The following is a 22,580-nucleotide window of genomic DNA, read 5'->3' on the forward strand; positions in this document are numbered from 1 at the left end:
CAGTGGAAAGAGCAAATTGAGGATTTGGAAAGAGAAATGTTGGAGGATTTCGATTTAAGCCAAGAGGACACTGGTTTTCCTTTGCTGTAAACAAAACTCACTGGACTAACATATTCTCACTGGAGCTTACGCTACACCTACATCCTACATCATCCACTGGAACACCACTCTCTTGTGAGCTTGCGACAGTTAGTGGAAGCTAGAGATCAAGTTTTATAAAGTTTTAAATATATATATTTTTCTTACACAAATGCATCACTTCGCTTTGATTCAGAAGGCCTTTATTTACCCCCAAGAGCCGTGTGGAGCACTTCTCATGATGGATTTATGCACTTTATTTTGCTTCAAAATCTAGACCACAATTCCCTGCCATTATAAAGCTTGGAAGAGCCAGGACATTTTTAAAAATAACTCTGTTTGCATTCATCTGAAAGAAGAAAGGCATATTCACCTAGGATGGCTTTAGGGTGAGTAAATCATGGGGTCATTTTAATTTTTTGGACAAATTTTTCAAAAATGTTGACCTTACAGAAGACATTAGCATGTTTCTGGTTCTCTAATATTGATATTTACAATAATATAAATTATTATAATAATTATTATGTGTTGTAGTTGTACAGTAGTATGTGTTAACTCTACATTACATTTGAAAATTAAAGTTGTACTAATTAATAATGAATATTTGATTATCATCCAATGAAATGAGCTGCATCGGACTATACAGCTATTTAATTAAACTGCTGCCTTTGATTTGATTATTGCAGTAAGCTATATTGTGATTATCTTGCAGCCAAATGTATTTATTTAAATTGTACTTTCAATATAATTACGTATTAGCTGTTCATCAACTCACGAACCCCCTGCAGTTCCCTCGCAAACTTCCGGGGGCTCATTAACCTGCATTAGTGAAACCCTGGACTATATGAAAAACAGCACTAAGTTTAGCCACCTATTCTCTTGTCAAGCAGAGACAGACTGCACTTTCACAAATGTGTGAGATAATGAATTGCAGATGGCAGGTAAAACAAATGAATCAATCAATGGAGCACAGCAGGTGGAGGTCTCTCTCAATCAGTGACTCTCTTGAGGAAAAAGCTCCTGCTTCTGAGTCACCTAATATCCCCTCTTGCTAAGGGCAGCAGAGGGAAGAAGAGAGAGAAAGAAGGAAGAAAATAGACTGAAATGAGAGAGAGAGAGAGAGAGAGAGAGAGAGAGAGAGAGAGAATAGAGGATGGGTTTGAGATGGGGACTGGCAGCACGGCTGTAAGATCACTGCCACCAAGTGGAATGTAGATCCCTCCGGCACTCTCTGGGATTCACTCTGGTAAATATAATCCCAGCTCGCCGCTCTAACCTCACAGTGTCCTACTTCCAGCTGTCTGGGATTTAATGGTCCTTAGACCAATAGTGCAATTAACCTATAAATCCCCTCAGCTGTCCAGAAATCTCCCAACAGTGATTCCGTTTTGAATATGAATGGCAAAGTAAAGTAAAACAGCTTTGTTTGGAGCTTGATTAGCTTTTTTGGAGATTTGTGGCACATAATAGCCAATGTCTGTAAGCTTTGCTGACAATACTAACTTTAACAGATGAACAGGTTCGATTTTTGTGACATAAACTAAAACTTACTGGCTATTTAAAATAAATACATACATAAAAAGAGACAATCCATTTGATATCCAACAAATTTCAACAGGAAATACATAAAATGGACTAAGACATTTGTGTAAGTAATTTACTGTATCTCATGGGCTGTTGTGTTTTGATTATGATAATGATAGAGGATTTTTGAAATGTGCCCGCTATGATTTTCATCTGCAGTTCTGCCAGAAAATTATGACTCATTGTTCATTTTATTTTAATAACGTCTGAAGGAATATCATGTATAGTCTCTTTAAAATAGCTTTTGTGTGGGGGGTTTTTCCCCTGAAATTAAGTAGAAGGTTTAATTTATAACAGTTTAGTTCATGACACACATTGTAATCCTGGTCTAAAATGAACAAAAAGGGATTTTCAGAGACGTATGACATTCATTAGTGAAAAGCACCACAGGGTAAAGCCAAATCGGAGTCCTCCCCTGGGGGGATTTGCTTTTATGCTACAAGGTCACTGTGTGCCAGGAGTGTCAGTTGGTTTGTACATTAATGAATATTTTAATAGTACAATATAATTTTCCTCTGTAATTTCACAATGGAATTCCAAAGGATTTCAAGACACTATTATTTTCTAAATTATGTTTTAAAAGGATAGACCAACCGACAATTAAAATTCTGTCTTCATTTACTCGCTCTCATGTTGTTCCAAACCAGTACATCTTTGTCCTTCATCAAATACAAAAGATTATTATTATTTTTTAAGGATATCCTTGCTGAACTTTTCCAATAAAAAAAAGGTTAAAGAAAGAATAAATGGTAAGTGGGGTTGTAAAGTTCCAAAATTATTATTATTATTATTATTGTATCCTTATTATTTCAATTTTAAATGAATGCAGTTCTGTTGAACTTTCTAGTGCTGAAGAAATGCATCTAATTTCAAGCAGCACAGCTGTTGTCAACATTGATAATATAATGTTGAAAATGACAGCTAAAGTAATGGCTGATAAAAATTTTGATTTGCAATCACAGGAACAAATTACATTTTTAAATATATTAAATTAGAATACATTTATTTTAAAATCTAGCATTATTTCACAGTCTTATTGTTTTTTTCTTTTTTTTTTACTGTATTTTAACAACAAATGCAGCCTTGGGGAGCATTAGAGACTTTTTTCAAAAAACATAAAAACAGATCTTACTAAACCCAAACTTTTAAACGGTATTGTAACACAAAAGTGATGTACTTTCTGATTCTCTTTTATGGTGCAATTTTTGTAATTTTAAAGCTTGACACCATTTGGTCGTAATTCTTGTTTGCTATACAGAAAAGAGTTGCCACAGTATTCATCAAAAATAATGAAAAAGTCACGTCAGCTTAAAAAAAAAAAAAAAGAACTTATGTGAAAATACTTCTTTTGCCTCATAGGTGTACGTGTCCTCATGGCTGGACAGGCCTGGATTGTGGAGAGGATGTGAAGGAATGTTCATCCTCTCCCTGCCTGAACGGTGCACATTGTGTGGAGTCTGACATCCCAGGGGAGTTTTCCTGCACCTGCCCACCCTTCTTTACCGGCCTCCTCTGTGAACAGACCTTCAACCCCTGTGACCTGCGGCATAACCCCTGCCTGCACAACTCTACCTGCCATGCCAAGTCAGATGGAACCGCCCTCTGTGTTTGCCCAGTCGGTGAGATATAGCATCCCAACTATATCCTACCTTCTCTCCCACCCACATGCTGGGTCAGATCTGTCATTCAAAGGTGCCTTATGTTTACTGCTTGTTTAAATTCACGTGCCTTTCACTGAGTTGGTTATTCAGGTAATATTATGCATTTCCTTCTACACCTTTGCTAGATGCTTATTTTAGTCCACATTAAATGAACATGGAGAAAGATATATTTTTTTTCACCACATCCATACATGAATCCTTCTGAATGGCCATTAAAGCCGAAAGATGCTTTTTTCTGCCGGATGGTGTACTTACAGCATCTCCTGCAGGATCTAATGAGGTCATGCCCAAACAAAACCTTGACTCCTTGACCACATTGGAGACATTTTGTACACTAAGTATAGACACTTAATTATATTATTATTTTCAAAGATCAAAGAAAGTACATAGATTTGGAAATTCACAAAGCAATTTATATAAAATGATTTTTACTAGCTCTTATCTATTTTCCATGAGCAAGTAAGGAAATTTGTTGAAGGTCAAATAAAAATCACAGCACTGCTTTGGTGGTATACTGATGAGTATAGTTTCCTTCCAGGCAGTCAACCTGGATTTGATTTCTTGGTCAGCACACTGATCTTGGGTCTGCTTTTGGGGTAATCTTATTGTACCTGTACAGTGACTATAAAGAACTTAACTGGAATATTTACACACTCTTCTTTTTTTATTTATTTTTTTATGGTTTTGAAAGAAGTTTCATATGCTGACCAAGGTTACATTTATTTGTTCAAAGATACAGTAAAAACTGTAATATTGTGAAACATTATTGCAAATTAATATCACTGTTTTCTATTTTAATATATAGCAAAGCTGAATTTTCAGCATCATTACTCCAGTTTTCAGCATCACATGATCCTTTAGAAATTGCTTTAATACGCTGATCTGGTGCTCAAGAAACATTTCTTATTGTTGTGAATGTTGAAAAAAGTTGTGCTGCTTAATATTTTTGTGGCGGCTGTAAGAACAGCGTTTATTTGAATAAGAAATCTTGTAATACTGTTATACTTTTAATGTTCATTTTTAATGTATCCTAATAAAAATATTTCTGAAATTTCTGGAAAAAAAAATCAAACAAATAAATGCAGTATTGATATTGATCGTAACCGCCCTGCTACAATTGTAGACCGCCAATGTGCCAGAGAAACTGGCAAAGCCATACTAAAGTGATTAGCGACCTTTGTAAAACTAAATTTCAGCCACTTGCTTGTGATCTTGAGATCCTTCAAAAGAATACTGTAAAGTGATAGTTTCTGTACAGGAATAGCTTGTTGTTTAACCCTAATTGAGCAGCACGTAGGTGTGACGAATATGTAAACGTGCACGGCTGCATGTGAGATCGCAAACATAGATTTTTTTTTATTAGCCTTGAGCCACTTTTGCAGCTTGATTTCAATAGATGGTCTTTTTGAATTGTCGAACAAACAAAAGTGTGTTGTTTCCATTGTATGACCCTGTTTAATGTGTTTTAAGTAAAACATTTGAATGCAGATAAATTAGAGTTAATAGACAGTCATGTTTATATTCTTTCTCATTTACAATAATCTGAAATGCACATCTAATATCTCCCTTGAATTGTGTTATATTCAACTAACCTTCAAATCTGCTGAAATACTCCACATTTCTGTACTCATAGAAGGAAAGAGTGGCTCATGAGAGGAAACTGTGGCTCTCTGGATATGCAAGACTTTCTAGTTTTGTTCTGCCAGCTCTCCCCTGCAGTATTTGTCCATTGATGTCTTCAGCATGGGAGAGAATTATTAAGGATCACACAGTGATTTGAAGCCATTGTAACTGCTTGAATCATACTTTCTTTCTTGTTAAACGGTGTCTTACCCTTCCAATGATTTTCCCATTTCCTTTGCTTTCCTATTTTTGACTTTGTCTGCAGAGACAGGACAGACCCTATCACTTCTGCCAAAGAACAAGTTCCAAGTGTTTCATTAAATATTGGCTGCAGGTTTCCATCAAAGGAAGAAGAGCCCTGTCTGATGAATGCATAGAAAAGGGGGTGCAAGAGAGGTTTCTGCACAATCTCTTTAATCACAGTGAAGCATACTCTATTGCACATGCACATACACGCTCATCTGTCATTTGAAACCCTCCTGATATTATTATGCTCGTTGAGACCAGATCACTTACTCATAATACATGTCTGCTGCATCTCAGGCACAGATTGCTCTAACTTGAAATTTTGCACATTTGTATTCAGTTGATCACAGCGATTCAGATGCTATTACTCATTCAACAGTAGTGAATACCACAGTGCTATGCAACTGTATAATGCAGAGGTCTGTCTCACTGTGTGGTTACTAGGGATGAGTATTTGCAAGTGACAACCATGGCAGCAACGCTTTTGGCACTATAATTAGTTGCAATGGCAGTACTTTAAATCAGAATGCATTGTATCCAGTTTACCTGTAAAGTAACGATTAAAAGAGCTTCACTACTTGAAGGTAATTAAAGTCCTGGGCAAACCAACATATGCAGTATGTAGTCAGTATTTCACATCACAACCTAGAAATAACTGTAGATTTTTTTAAATAATGATGCATGGGCCCTAATAATAGCAATAATTCTGCTAGTCAGTCTTAATAAAATGTGCATCCCTAGTGGCTACCCTAAAATCGTTTATCCCTTCTGCTGTATTATTGAATTATAAGCTAAAAAAGTCTAACTCATAACTTTTAACAGTCCATCGAGAGAAAAGCCCATGAGATGAACAGCGCACACCCCTGTCTAGAATGCATCTGGTTGTTATGAACTATGATGTGGCCAAATGCCTTTCTTCCTTGTTATGCATCTTCGATGGCACCTGCATGATCAAACCTGCCTGGCATCCCTTCTTTCGCTGAGGGCATCCTGAACGAATGTAGTTTGTGGGATAAGAGATGCCAGTCAGTGAAAGATTTTTTTTTTTTTTTTTTGTAGTAACATATCAGGCAGGAAATGAAAAGAATGCTGGGGAGGGATGAGAATTGAGTCCTTTGGCAATCCGTGGATTTATGTTTTGGGGAGAGAAATAGGAAATTAGCATCCACTGCTGCATACATTACTGAGCTAGAGATGTGCGTAGGCTCACATGCCACCTCTTTTTCTCTTTATTTCTATCTCTCTCTCACAGTATCTCTTTTCTTTCTCTCTCATTCTACAGACTCTCTGACTCACAGTTGTTCTCAACCCACACTTCATATATTAGTACATAGGTCACCTGGCAGATACACTGTGTATTATTGTACAACCGATAGATTGAAACCCAGCCAGCATTCCTACAAAAATGACTTCTACCCCAAAGCTGCTGTACTTTGCCCTTTTTTGTAGTAGTCTGTCTTTTGCAGACTTGTTTATCAACAAATTGTCATAGTTTGCTCACCTTCATATTGCTATTATATTATATAATATTATATTATAAAAGCACCTTATTTGTTTAAAGTGTTTGCAAACCAAATGTTATACATTAGTTGTAGGCTTAATTTTAAATGAAAAATGTGCATAATACACTGCTTTTGAATGCCTTGTTAGTTTTGTGCATAACAATGCGATTAATTCAGATTAATTGCAGACAATTGTGCGATTAATCAAAAAAAATTTTTTAAAAAGAATCATTGTTCAGGACTAATTTTAATTAATAATTTAATTAAACATTTTATTATATTATATTATTGTTAAGTTTTGGGGGTAGTCTTTTTTTTCTTTATTCTTTTTTCTTTCTTTTTTTGAAAGAAATTAATACTTTTATTTAACAAGGGTGTATTATTTTCACAAAAGTTTTCAAACATTTCAAACATATTAACAGTTTCAAACATTGATGATCATATTAAATGTTTCTTGAGCACCATTAATCATAATTAAATTTGTTTAGCACACCAGAGTGACAAGGAGTTTGAAATTCTCCAGCCATGACTTCCTATTCTATGTTCTACAGGATTATAAATAGAAGGAAACAAATGCCAAAATTCCTTTATCCCTAATCCATCGCAAAGAGTAAAACCAAAGAATATAGTTCTGATGTGCTGAACAAGATTGTTGAATTTCACAACATAGAAAGTGGCTATAAGAAAATAGCTAAAGCTTTTAAAATCCCCATTTTCACCATTGGCCAAAGATATTGCCTTTATAGCCTATAATAAAAAAATCAAACAGCCCCTATATCACCACGTTGTTCAGAAAGATTTCAAGAAAAATCCTCTTCACTCATCCAAAAACAAATTCCAGCATACCCAGTTGTCAGACAAGATTGGAAATTCAAATGGGACTTCTTCTATGGTCAGATGAAACGTAACAAAAAAAAAAAAAAGAGCTTTTTGGCAGCAAACCCACCAGATGGGTTAGGTGCAAACAGGGATAAATAGTACCCCATGCCCGCAGTTAAATATACTGCTGGATCTTTAATGTTGTGGGCCTGTTTTTTTCTACCGGAGGTCCTGCACATCTTGTTCAGATATTGGCATCATGGATACTATCAAAAACCAACAGATAAAAAAATCTAAACCTGACTGCCTCACTAAGCACAAAATGAAACTTCTGTCACGGTCATCTCAGTTCCCTGACCTGAACCCTATAGAAAATTAGTGGGGTGAACTGAAGAGAAAGAAGCACCAACATGGAGCTGCGAATCTGAAGGATCTGGGGTGATTATGTATGAAGGAATGGTTTCTGATCTCTTATCAGGTGTTCTTCAAACTCATCAGGCATTGTAGGAGAACTCAGAGCTGTTATCTTGGGAAAAGGGCGTTGCAGTAAGTGTGGCTAATATGAACTAGAGAAAAACATTTATTTCATAATAAGGGGTGGTCTTGAAATTATTTATTTTGAAATAAAGGGGTGGTGTTGGCACGGTGGATAAGACACATACCTTTCGTGTGAGAGACCTGAGTTCGATTTGAGACGTCAATGTGTCCCTGGACAAGACACTTAACCCCTAGTTGCTGCAAAGGCATGCAACCTCTGACATATATAGCAATTGTAAGTCGCTTTCGTTAAAAGCATAAGCTAAACGAATAAATGTAATAAGCCCCCCACACACTTTCCATTGTTTCAGAATTTTGTGAAATTTTTTGAATGAAAGATCAAAAGGATAAATGATGCAGGTTTATTTTCACAGCCACCTTTGTTAATATTTACCAAGGGTAAATTCAAATGTACCAAATTAAATTCAAATTTTACAATTAAAATTTTGCCTGTATTATTAAAGCCCACTTCAAAAATTGCTCTTAAGAAATTGTATGTATATATTTCTACCCCCCGCCCACCAACTGTAAGAGAATGTTTACACCCTTTTTCATTTAACAACATTAACCCTCATAATGAATTTAAAATCTGTATTCTGTTTCTTAATTAAGTGTTCCTCCAAAGATGATGATCAAGCCCTGCATACCCTATACACTATATACCGCATGGCAATCGTTCCTTCTCTGTGCATCAATTCAGTTTGCAGTTGGTGGTTCAGCTTTTGGGCAAATTCCCACGATCAGAACAAAAGCTTTTTATTTTCTGGTGTGTTTTTTTTCTTCCCTCTTCTCATTTTATCCCTCCCTATACAGTTTTCGACCCCTGTCTACATTTGTTTGAGATTGTATCCCATTCTAACCAGTCAGTAAATGGCTTCCCTCTGCAGTTGGCCTTATCTTTTCTACTGCATGATTGTATCTCTGCCTATAGTGCAATGCATTGCGAAAAGTATGGGTGGCTGTACATGTGTGGCCGCAAGTACATCCTTTTGTTATTTTTCTCTTTGTGTGACAAGTTAATTTCAATAAGAAGTGGTCCCTGTTATCAACATCAATGTGGCGAAATGAAATTCTTTGAAGAATGAAATAGAGGTTATGACTTCATTCTTCATAATTGTATGGCAGCAATGAATTGATCAGCTCTCCTGAACAACCTCAGACACACAAAGAGACAGGAAATGTGAATAACAGACAGTGTATACAAAACAATGACATTCAGTGCAGAAATGACTCTAACAGTACAAGCACTGAAGTCATTCAGGATGGTCTCATCTTATTGACCTTGATGCAGCCATGACACTCTCTGCCTTTCACTGGTGCATTACATTAAAGCTTTATGAAACGATAGCTTTATGCTTAATAAACATTAAAATAGCTGAAAGCTGGGGTTTCTAAAGAATCTGCAGCCCGGGAAGGTGGATATCTGTAAGAATTGGATATTTGTACGAGTGAATTTACCTAATAGGTTTCTTCCTGCAGTATATATGGCTGTTATGAATCATGCATGTTAAGTGAGCATATGCTACATGTAGGACAACACTGCAAAAGGTCTGGGAATTTGGCATCCATTATTGAGAAAGCTAGATCTAAGAAATGGCACTGAATGAATCACCTTATTCTGTGAGCCTGCACCTACTTAGGCAACATTTAATGGCATCACGTCAATGTGAATACTGGTCAAAAAGTTTGGCACATTAATTATGTTGTCTTCTAAGACACCTTCTTATAGCCGTTATATGTATGTTTTATAGGACGGATAAATTGTCTCGGAAAAAAAAGGGGGGATGCATAATATATGTTTGTACTGTATAATTTATGCATATTTGATTATCAATATGCCAATGTGAAACTACATTCTCAGAAGAAAAAATAATTATAAGAAGTACAACAACTTGGGTAGTTTGTAGCTTCTTTACCACTTAAAAGTTCATAAAGGGTCGTTCACACACTTTACTGTGCTACTTTATTTTATTTTATTTTATTTTTTGTAAATGAGCTAGGATCTGACCATTGCGCTCATGTCCTTATTTTTCAGTGTCTCACCCATGACAGTGTTCTAAAAACACAGATTTTTAAATAAGTTCCAATTTTATTACAAACAGGCCTATAGGCTAAAGTTTTTGAGCCCATTAATGGTTAGGTATATCGACAGTATTTCATATCGAGTTGACATTTTAAGCCTTTATCAGCTGATTCTGATAATGTTCAGATAATACTGTGGATCCCTACAGTATATTAAAATCAATTGTGAGTTGAGTCTTGAGAGTGTTTTCTTCTTTAGTGCTATTTGTGCAACACAGAGAGAGTTAATTGAAAAATGTTCCAAATCTGTCACTTATGAGGTTCTATTTCAGTTAGTATGGTGCCCTAGAAGTGAGGAAGCTTACTATGTTTTAGAACAGAGCTACTGAATAAGTCCAGTCTTGAATGCGCAATTAATAATAGTTTGAAATAATAGGCGAAGGGAAAAATATAATGGCACCTAAGAACTGTCTAACTTGTCAAAGCTTTCCCAGGCCAGGAAGAGCCTATGTACTTCAGAACTGTGAACAATGCAGAAGGTTAACTAGAGTTTCTTTAAGTCAAACACATTTGTCCTTTAATTATATTTAGATAAATAATTTGTGTGTGCGTTTCATCACAATTAGCCTTTGAGCTGGAATCTCTCACTTTGTGCATCCTGCTTCGTGTACGCTCACCGGTTATTATAAATATTTAGCTTTGGCCCTATTTTGCTCATGTCTTTCAGATTGATGATCATGGGCCAAGGCTAATTACCAGTATGCTGTTGCTTTAAGACTGCTTTCATAAATCTTAGTTATTTATAAAGATTGTTAATAATAGGAATGACTGTTGTTCACCTTGATAAATTCATCAAGCTAGTTAAAGACTCTGGTTTAAAATTTAAAGAAAGTGCTTTTTTGTGCATAGTACAACATTGGCCAACAATTCTTGGGGAATTTATGTACTGTAAAAAATTGTCCTGTAAATGAACGGTAATATACTGACAGCAGAGTTTCCAGCAGTGAACTGTAATTTTACAGTTTTCTGAATTACAGCTTTTTTTGTAAATTAACAGTAATATACTGGCAGTAGGGTTTCCAACAGTGTACCATAATTTTACAGTTTCATTACTGTAATCTAGATTATTATTTTGTATTAAACAGTAGAACTGGCAATTTTGACTAATTCAAATACACAGAAAAGAGAAGACCAAGGGGGTATTTCTTATAGCACAGTATTTTTTTTAAGTGCCCAAGCAATAGTTCAAATGCTTTCTCAAAAAAAAAAAAAACCTAAATGGAAGAATCAGTCTTTTTTTTTAAATGGGGAAGTCGTTGCCTAGTGGTTAGAGAGTTTGACTCCTAACCCTAGGATTGTGGGTTTGAATCTCAGGCCGGCAATACCATGACTGAGGTGTCCTTGAGCAAGGCAATCCCAAACTGCTCCCCGGGCGCCGCAGCATAAATGGCTGTTCACAGTTTGTGTGTATTTACTGCTCTGTGTGTGTGCACTTTGGATTGGTTAAATGTGTAACCCCTCTCACCCGTTACACTCACCCCCCTAAACCTCACTCCCATCTGGGTCACGGCACCAATGCAACCCCTCTCACCCGGGTCCTCTCTGACACTCCTCGCACTCGCTCCGAGCGGGGCTCGAACCCAGGTCTTCCGGCATGGGAGGCGGACGAACTATCAAGGAGGCTAAATGGCTACAGCCACTAGCGTCTGTCGCTAGTGCGTCTCTTGAGATCGGGGAGTGAGGTTTACCTGCACAGCACTACTCGCTGGCCTCCGTTACAAATGCAGAGCACAAATTCTGAGTATGGGTTGTCATACTTGGCTGAATGTCATGTCACTTTCTTGGTCATGTTAAATTTTTGTTATAGATAAAATTTTGATATAGATATGACAATGTGGGACCAACTATATTTGATTTTTATTGTATAATCGTGTACACTCTTGTAATGCAGACTTTATTTGTTTTCAGACTTACTTGTTTCTCAATGTCTCAAGACTAACAGTGAACTTCAAACACCAAGACACATGGCTGTGTTGATATGGCTAAATTTCAAACTAGTCTCATATTTACTTTGGAAGGATGAGTTGTCCCAAGGATTACCTGCACGGCTTTGTGGGGTGCGCAGAGGATGCTGGGAAAGAATGATGGAACATTTGTGCAAGCCACAGGTATCTTGCGCTATGTTTTGACAGTGAAGAAACTCCACTCTCACTGTGTGTTCTTACTGCAGATGCATTAATGTTGACACTCCAAATTTTCCTTATGGAGACATTATGATTGACAGTTCATCATGGGCCTGTGCCAGCTGTATATAATCCAGCAGATATTGTACTGTACTGTGCATCCATAATGGCAGAGACCCAGTTCTCAATTGTGTTTGCTAGAATGGAAGGATGATATGTGAAATGAAATTTGGGGTTTATGCCCGTTCAAATCAGCCAACTCTGGAAAATCAACAAATGGAAACTCTGGGGAAAATAAAAAATCTAATGCAAGAATTACCAAAATAGTGGCTATAGTATAATTTCAATTATATATATATATATATATATATATATATATATATATATATATATATATATATATATATATATATATATATATATATATATATATATATATATATATATATATATATGTATATATATATGTATATATATATATATATATATATATATATATATATATATATATATATATATATATATATATGCATATGTATATATGTATGTGTGTGTGTGTGTTAAGTTAGTATATATTTTTACAAGAAATTAATAGTTTTATTCAGAAAATATATTATAAACTGTTTCAAAAGTGACAATAAATCTGTTTATAATGTTGCAAGATTAAAAAAAAGTTTTTTCTATATTCTATTCTAGTCAAAGAATCCTGGGGGGAGAAAATATTGCACATTTCATGAAAATATTAAGCAGCTCACTGTTTTCAAAATTGATAATGATAAGAAATGATTCTTAAGCTCCAAATCACCATATTTCTAAAGTATTGCTTTAATCTTAAAATATTTCTGATATAACATCCAATAGGTTGTATGGTCTACTGTAAGTGACATAACCTGAAAAGGAAAGTTGTTTCAGAGGTAGAATATTAAAGTAAAAAGGTCAATTTTGATTTTATGTTGACTCTAAAGCATTTTTCAGGGATAACGCATCTTGCTGAACAGAGGATGAGCTTACAGTGGCAGCGCTCCTACAAAAAGCTGAATATTCACGTCTCCCAGGACCTTTTCCCCAACAAGAGCCCTGAGCTGATTACACCCCTTCCTTCCCTTCATCCTTATAATGAACACGAGGAAAGAGGCCCCTGAACTTCACCTCCTTCTGTCTCCCCCATCCTAACGAGATCCTCTCCACACTTCCACCATGAGTCCTCAGCCTAATCTGTGGAGGCACTGAGGTATTATTAGAGCCGCTAGAGCCCTCGGAGGAGACGCTAGGAGCGCGAGGCCTGGCAGATGAGATGAGCTATAGGGAGGTGCACAGTTCCATTAAGATGCCATTCACCAAGGGCCTTTGTTATCATTGATCCTAACGCTTTCAGGGAGCAGTGAGACTTACTGATCCATGACCGTCTCATCTGTCTTGCAGGGTTTGAGGGAACTCGCTGTGAAATTGATAGCGATGACTGTGTCTCAAGACCTTGTCAGAACCAAGGCCATTGTGTGGATGGGGTCAACAGATACAGGTCTTCTTGCCTTTTATTTCTAATTTTCATTCTCCATTGTGTTTGTTTGTCTTTCAGCAGATATGTAGTACTGTTTTGTGTTGATGGAACAGTTCACCCAGAAATGAAAATCCTGTCATTAATAAGTCACCTCCAATGTAGTTTTAAACCTGTATGGAGTTACAGTACTTATTGCTTAGAACACAAGATAAGCCTTTACGTAACTTTTTTCCTCCATGAAATGATGGTTCACAGTGATCACATCTGTCTAGTTCTAATAAGAACAAACAACACCATATAAATCCAACAGAATGTGCAAACAGTCTAAACAACATAGTGACAGAATTGTTATTGTTGGGTGTACTATCCCTTTAAGACCTCACAAGAAAATATCAACATACAGTGAGAAACAATTGTTGAAATATCTGACCTGAATATATTTCTTCAAGAATTGCTCATAAAATACAGTATAATCTTGCTCAAAAAAAGAAAGATTTTTTTAATCATAATTCATTATTATTGTCAATAATTATGTTATTATTTATTACTAAATATGTATAAATATGTGTTAATTTATTCATAACAAATGCATACAGTAATACTAAATAAAAACTATTTACATTTTAAATTCTTTAAAAAGTATGTAAAGAATATGTAAAGAATATTTTATAATATTTCTCATTTCAGCTGGCTCCACATTTATTTGACTTGAGGTCAAATTCTGACTCGACTTCTGTTTTTGCAGTTCAATTGTTGTTCTACCTAAAGCAGCCCATTTACTTTGTGTATAGCAGTCGAAGTTTTCTAATTTCCAGACATAGTACTGTGTATATTTATCAGAAAGGTCCATTTTTGGCTTGTATGCCACATGTCTATTTTTTCCACTTCTAGTTAGTTGGGAGCTCAGGTGTTGTTTTAACACACTAGAGATGACAGCCATTTATTTATTTATGTTTATTATATATGTTTATTAAATTACTATTCTTTTTCAGCTAGCATGCCTTATGTTGATCAAATGTGACAGTAAAAAACATTTATAATGTTACAGAAGATTTCTATTTCAAATAAATGCTGTTCATTTTACCTTTCTATTCTTTAAAGAATCCTGAAAAGAGTTATAACAATTTCCACAAAAATATTAACTGTTTTATGAACTGTGTTTAGCGCGAATAATAATAAAAAATGTGTCTTAAGCACCAAATAATATAATGATTTCAGAATGATCATAAGACACTGAAGGCTGGAGTAAGGGCTTCTTAAAATTCAGCTTTACCATCACAAGAATAAATTACATTTTGAAATTATATTAAGCTAGAAAACTATTATTGTAATATTTTAATAAAAATTGCAATCATTTTTCAGAATATTGCCACTTTTACTGACTGATGAGGTCAGCCTTGATAAACATAAATACTTATTTAAAATATATTTAAATTACGGACCCCAAACTTCTAAACAGTGGTCTATGTCTTAATATATTGGCTAAAATATCAAACTTTTCAAAACCAGAAATAATAAAACGTTTCTTTTATTGAAATAAACTGAATGTATGGTTGAATTTTACGTTTTTATTATTATTATATGAACAACGATTTAAATAGTTTATTATCGTCATGTCTGGTAGGTCTTGCAATATAAAATATAAAACATTTTGGTCACGTAACTCCAGAAAAAGTTTTTTTTTTTTTTTTTTTTTTTCACAACTGTAAACCAATCCTCCTTTTGTCATCTCTGTGCAGCTGCTTCTGCAAGCCAGGTTTCTCGGGCCAACACTGTGAGAAAGACATCAATGAGTGTGCATCCAACCCCTGCCAGAACGGAGGTGTTTGCAAAGACCTTGTGAACGGGTAAGTACCATGGCAACACCACATTGCACTTTTTCCACTCTGTACCAAAACCCCCTTAAACTGATTATGATATAGGAGCCCTGTCTGAATTGTTTGTTTTTACTAGATGGTCTAGAAATGAGACACATTTGAGAGATGCTGGTATTATTGTCTAAAGTGCTTCAGCTAATAATGAAGGTCCTTTTTCATCCTTGACATATATAAGCTGCTGGACTAAACACAAGTGTGAATAGGTCAGCAGGTTCGCATCACACCTCTATATTGGCTTTCCTCTACTAGATCTTCTCCTCGTTGTACTTTAATGGGCGCCCCAGGGCCGCTTTTGGTTCATTCCGACATATGGGCAGAGGAATCCCGAGGCCAATTTGAGTCCTAAATGGTTTGTCTCCACTTTGTCTCCTATCATGTACGGGCTCCCCTGTGATCATCTACTCTCAGCGATGGATTTCACTTCAGGTGTTTCCGTTGGCTCACAACTTACTCTCTTCCAAACAAGTGCACTTTTGAAGTGGCAGGGCTTGCTTTAGAGGAGATCGTTCTCAGCGGAGCTCTTTTACCTTGACCTGTCAGAATCCGGTGTGTCTGTATGTAGTTTACAGATGTTTGCTTTGAGATCCTTCGTAGGCTACAGCATGCAGGATGGTGTTCAGAGTCAAGGAGGTCAACGTTTGGCTGGTTTGCATGGTCCAGAATGCCCCTGCTGGTAGATATCGTAACTACATCATCTTGTTGCAAAAAAAAAACATTGATAAACATTTAAAATAATAATGTATTCCTACAGAATATTTTTGCAAGCAACATAAATTGTACATAGCTAATATTTAATTATATTGAAGTAAATGTCTTACTTGTGCCCAATTTGTACCCAAGGGCTCTTTAAAATGTGAAATAGTTATATTGCTCTACGGCAGGATTTTTTATTGGATATTGCCATTCATCTTTTTCCCCCTCTGTTTAATTTCACCCAAAATGCTAATTGTTTCCCATGCTCATTTTTCACATTCTTTCTGGTTCTGTATCATAACCTGGATTTAACCTGTCATGGTGTCTAAAAAAACATTGATTTCATTGTATGGAATGAGAACAAATTTGCTATAATGGCCAAAGATATCAATCTAGCTCATGTTTATATAAATCAGGGTTTTGCAAACCCCTAAGGTCCCCCCAAGGAACTGCAGGAGTTGATACAGTAAATAATTGTATAAAACAAAAAAAAAGTATAACTTTATAATAAAACTAAACTAAAACACTTACTAGAAAGATTTTTTTTTATTATTGTTCATGCATAAAACATAAATATTTTTAGGGAAAAGTTTGGGAATCCCTGATATAGACCCAGCACGTGTTTCATGTAAACAGCCGTTAACAGTGTTTTTCTATACTTGGGTTGCAGTGTGCTGTCAGATCTTATATAGGTATTGCTGTCCTATATTTTGAAAGAACACTCAAAAGGCTAAACATTTTTGTGACATGATTTTGCATCATTATTTTGATTCAGAATGCAGCAGCTTGACTGATCTACAACAAGCCCAAAACGGCCCACATCACAGATCTCTTTATTACTGGCTACGGGTTTCGGCTCGCATCAAGTTCAAGACATTGATGCTTACATATAGAACAATCACAATCTCAGCACCCTGCTTCCTCTCACTCTTATGAATCTTCATCCCCTCCAGAAGCGTGAAATCTACAATTGAGTGATGCCTCGTGATACCACCTCAGAGAGGCACAAAATCACTTTCCAGAATATTTTCATTCACCGTTCCTGGCTGGTGGAATGATCTTCCCAGCCCTATCCGGAATGCTGAATGATGACAGCTGAAAACTTTGCTTTCTCTTTTCTTAATTCAACTGTCTAGTACTTGTACTAATCTGAACAATGTCTGAAACTTTGTACTGTAATACGAGCACTTGTTGAATCACTTGTATTCCTCAATTGTAAGTCGCTTTGGAGAAAAGTGTCCACTAAATATATAAATGTAAATGAATCGTTAAAAAAAATGGTGTTGTTTATATATAATGTATATATCATTATTTACCGAAGTAAATTCCAGCCATTGTTGATAGAAAAGGGCCAGCAGGGTTCAGTAAATGGAGATCTTAAAGTTATCAAACACTTTTATTTCTAAAGATTGAGGAAAAATCATTTTATATGCTTAATGTACTAAGCCCAGCAGAGCACTCAAGTGAACAAAAAAAGCCAGTAAAAACAGCAGGAAACCAAATGCCCTATTAAAGTGTGAATATATGATACAAAGCCACTAAACTGGCCAAGTCCTCACTGATTAGACAGGTGACAGCATATCTGAAACACAGTCAGCTAGTCAGTTATTTTGTCCGATTATAGCAGAAGCCAAAGTCATGATTACCAGACACACTTTAGATCTTTTGCTGTCAATCAGACCTTTCCCTGTCTGTCAGTTTTCCTAAAAACACTCCATGCAGATATTGCACCATTTTGTTTGGCAGACATCTGTGTCACAGCAAAGGATTTTAAAAGGAAGATTTGGCTAATAATGTTATTTTTGTGCATTTCCAGTTTCCAGTGTAGCTGTGTCCCCGGATATTTTGGAACGCTTTGCAACCTGGACATAAACGAATGTGAAGATTCCCCCTGCCTCCATGACTCTATGTGCATCAACAAACCTGGGGGATTCATATGTGTCTGCCATAGTGGCTTCTCAGGTACGTCCCCCTCGGCCAGAGCCCCAGACACAAAATCAATGAGAGAAACCAGGGCTTATCGTGTCTACATGAGCTGCGTTCCCCCAGCCTGACAGATTCTCAGTGGAAAGAACACACAAATAGCTCAGCACATTTACCACTTTAATTAGATCCCACTCTCTCGCCAATATCTACACACACACACCGATTCACCTTGAGTTAACTAAACACATCCCCCTCATCCTCTGCATTTTATTCAGCTCTCCAGTCCTTTTTTTCATTCGCTATTTTCCTTTTTCCCTGGGGTGATCTCATCCTCATCCGTGGACATTTATTAATGTTATGTTTGGATAAGCACTGAATTGTACAATGTCAACATATTGAAAGCATCTAAAATGTAAACACTTAAAAACATACAATCTTTACGAATCTTCTGAAAACTGGTCTGAACTGAACATGACAGCTGAGTAAGTTTAGTACTCAGAAACAAACCTATATCCTGGCTGTTGTTTATTAGTAGTAAATTATGGAAGATTAAAAAGGTTAAAGATCAAAAAGGATAAAGATAAAAAAAAACAGATTTACTTATGAATGAAATCCAGAAGGGATTAAAAATGTAAAGGTTGCACTCTCTACTGTGAAAAGTGGTAAACTGAAATTGTTACCTTAAGGAGCTATTTCTTCCTGCTCTGTCCCTTAAATGTATATTTGTTTGTGTAACCTAATGTATTTAGTTTGATTCAGTGATTTTAAATACAATTTTGGCATTAATAAAGTTACTTTTTTCTTGATTAAAATAATTTAATTTAGATGTTAGGCCATTCATTTTAATTTAAAACCTTTTTTTTTAGGTAATTAACACTTGTATATTTAGCAAGAATGCATTAAGGGACCAATTAAGCATATTAGAATAATTTCTGAAGGATCAAGTGACACTGAAATGGGAATAACGATGCTGAAAATTCAGCTTTACCATTGCAGAAATAAATCATATTTTAAAGTGCATTTAAATAAAATAAAATAAAAAAACAATTTGTAATAATATTTCAAACTATTCCTATTTTTACTATATTTTTAATCAAATGAATGCAGCCTTGATGAAGTATTACATTGCTCTTTAAATTGTATTATTTTTTATAAATCAAATCAACCTTTCGGAAAATATTAAACATTTGCACCTTTGTACATATTGTACATACAGTACACTTTAGACCTGTCAATACATTTAGACATGTCAGTATCTATTGGATCGAAACGCATATGTTCTAGAACCCCAGTGTATGTACAAACACCTACATTGTACGAATACCAAGGCCATTACTCTGCTAGCCCACTTATCAATGTTGTTTTAAAAATAGGTGTAATCTCAATCGCCATCGGCCGGCTTGAAGATTAATTTCATTTGTCTTTTGTACTGTATTATCAATTTATCCTCATCCTGCTGAGGGGAAAGAAAGAAATCTCAGAGGCATGGAAACTCCTGGGAGAGCTCAGCCTGACACACAGGCCCTAATTCCCACAGAAACCTCTTTTATTATCAGGCCCCACTCTGCCTTGCACCAGTCATTACTTTCCTCTCAGCTCCGAGCTCATCTGAGGAATCGGACGCGTCCCCTGAGATCTCAGGCTGGAGGATATATTCTGGATTGGTTCAACCAACTGGGGCTCAGAGCAAATATTTGCCCTAATAAGACATGTAACGGCATCACAACTTCTCGAGAAGGCGGAATCAAAGATACAAATGGCAATATGCAGCAGCCTGCCATCCGACGTGTCTCTGTGGCTGATCCGCAGCAAAATGACTTTTAAATTGAAATGGTGTGATGCTCATGCTCACCATATAATGTGCCTCTTTATTACTTTATTTGTGATTTTGCTTGGATCTAGTAAGCATCTCCTTTATTGAGATCAGCGGCTTTGCATGAAAAAAGGCAGAGAAAGTTGATACAATGTCTTGTCTGTTATATTATTTGATAATGTAGCATCTAAAGCTAGGAAACCTGCATGATAACTGTTCGTTTGTACCACTTTAATCAAATAAATAATCAAATTATGAAAAATATTCATTATGACATTTCTTTTAAATATGTGCCCACCAAATACACTTAAATAAATTGGGGATCAGAGACCTTTCAGCTAGCCTACTTTGATCTATTAGTAACAGCTTATAGAGGACAGTGATTGGAATATTATAATACATTTGTCATTGAATAAAGCTGTCAAAATATCTTTCAATAAATAAAGAAATTGAATAACACCTCAAATTGTTATTTAATTATGTTATTGTTTGTTTTTAATGTTATTATTAATGACTAAATTATAAAATATAATTTTACTGCATGTATAAATATAATATGTAAAAAGTTATTCAATGTTTTGTTTAATTTCTAAATGTTGAGAACATTTTATGATTTCTTTATTTGACCCATTAAATGAAAGATGTATTTTTTTAAATGGTAAAACAAGTATTTTAGAAATTTTAAAGATCAAGGGAGATATTAAGCAGTCATGAAATATTGACTAGAGATTTCAAACTCCTTTTCTCTTGTTTTATCTTGTGCGTAGTGTTTATTTCTCTCTTATATTTTTTCTTCTCTGGCTTTCTTTACATTGCTCTAGTTCTCTTTTTTTTTTTTTTTTTTGGTCTCTTGGATAAAAAACATGATAACTCGCTGTGGAATTAAGAAGTTCCTGCAGAGAGGAGTAATTGAGGAGTGGAAGAGAAGATTATATGGTTTTTCTCTCTCCTCTCAGATGAGTACAGTGAGCACCCTTAAGAGAGCCAACATTAGGATTAACCCAAAAGCTTTATAATCTCTCTCCTGCTTGGCTTCTCATATTCTACAAAGTCTGATAGGACGGCGCATTATTTGTCAAATCAGACAAGGAAATGCCGATTAAGAGGGTTTTGTATAATCTCATTAGGAGCGCTGACAGTGTAAATGTATTGTCTATGAAGCGAGGCAGATGTGCACTTCTTTACAATCTACAGTCCAGATAGTGTCGAGCAGCGAGATACAAAGTACTTGATTGATGGCTGACTACACACAGCATGTGGTGATTGAATATCAAAAACCGTGTTTGGGGTTAATAAGATTTTTACAGTTAATTCATGCCCAGTCGATACGCTGACACTTTGTTGTGTTTGCGGATGACTATCCGCCGGGAAATAATTTCATTACAGATTAACCAGGAGGTCAATATGAAGGGAATTAACAGCGGTCCATGAATGAGCAAATGGAAAAAAACACTTTAATTAGATGTTAATGATCTGCCTCGTTGTTAGGTTTCAGTTCCTTTTATTTAGAAAGGTTGAAAACTTCTTTAGAGGGATACACCAGATTCTCGCTGGCTGTGTATTGAGCAGTGAGTAATTGAAATAAAGTTTTAATTTATTATCAGTGCATGACCTGAAGTCCGAAGTGACTGAATTATTTGTGTAGTCAAGTGTGAATTAAGTTTACATTCCTGTAATATCAGCATTTGACTCATAATGTTAAAAGATCGCTTTTGCTCTTTATTTAGATGTCTCTGGGCTTTTGGAAATGGTTCCATTTGTTTGTGTAGTTACAGAGAGGAAGAATAATGGCTGTCTGCTCTTTAGTATCGCAGCTCTTTGGCTCTCGTTTTTATCTCTGTCATTTGTCAACCTGTCCCTGGGTGTCTACGGAGTCTTACTTGCCTCTGGATTTTACTGGCTCTTCTTAGCTTATTGAATTTACAGCTTTTTTTCCCCAGGTAAATTATGACCTATTAGGGTGTTTGTTACTGAACCTTTTTGTAGTGGATTTTTACGTCATTCAACTTGGTCATAAATCCAGGGCAGAGAATAATGCACTCATACCCACTTATATACAAAAGTATAACTACACATTAATAAATACACAAATCAGAAATATCCTGCAAATTGCCTGAAATGACTAGTATTAGTGATAAAACACTCCCATTGAACACTTCCATTTGTAGTACTATTTTAGACAAATCAAAATGACACAATAAAAATTAAATAAAATTTTAAATTGGTATTTTTTGCACAAAACTATGACTTCCGAAAACATGGAAAATAGCTCATAGATTGTTTGGAACCATTTGAAACAAATCAAATATGTTTTTATTTTTCTAAAATACAAAAATTAATTTTGTTTATACACTTTTTTTTTTTTTAAGCTTATACACATTTTTTTATGTTTTCTAAAGTTAGACTAGTGGAACACAATACCACCAATGTCAAGGTCCTTGAATGCGAGGACCTTTATGCATTTTTTCACCTTGATATCAGGCGTATAATATATCCATCACCTTGATTTCCAAGAACT

The 22,580-nt window shown here is 35.5% G+C and overlaps 1 protein-coding gene across 1 annotated transcript in view; it reads left to right on the forward strand.

Moving 5' to 3' along the window:
- Nucleotides 1-22,580, forward strand: part of LOC128025995 (protein eyes shut homolog) — a 171,545-nt gene that overhangs the window by 54,660 nt on the left and 94,305 nt on the right. Inside the window, exons 20-23 of the mRNA XM_052612653.1 lie at nucleotides 3,022-3,281; nucleotides 13,678-13,774; nucleotides 15,493-15,600; nucleotides 18,140-18,285. Of these exons, the coding sequence (XP_052468613.1) occupies nucleotides 3,022-3,281; nucleotides 13,678-13,774; nucleotides 15,493-15,600; nucleotides 18,140-18,285 (611 nt within the window). The remainder of the gene's footprint in view (nucleotides 1-3,021; nucleotides 3,282-13,677; nucleotides 13,775-15,492; nucleotides 15,601-18,139; nucleotides 18,286-22,580) is intronic.

The sequence above is a fragment of the Carassius gibelio genome, chromosome A13 (assembly GCF_023724105.1).
Source record: "Carassius gibelio isolate Cgi1373 ecotype wild population from Czech Republic chromosome A13, carGib1.2-hapl.c, whole genome shotgun sequence".
In the NCBI taxonomy this organism is placed as follows: domain Eukaryota; kingdom Metazoa; phylum Chordata; class Actinopteri; order Cypriniformes; family Cyprinidae; genus Carassius; species Carassius gibelio.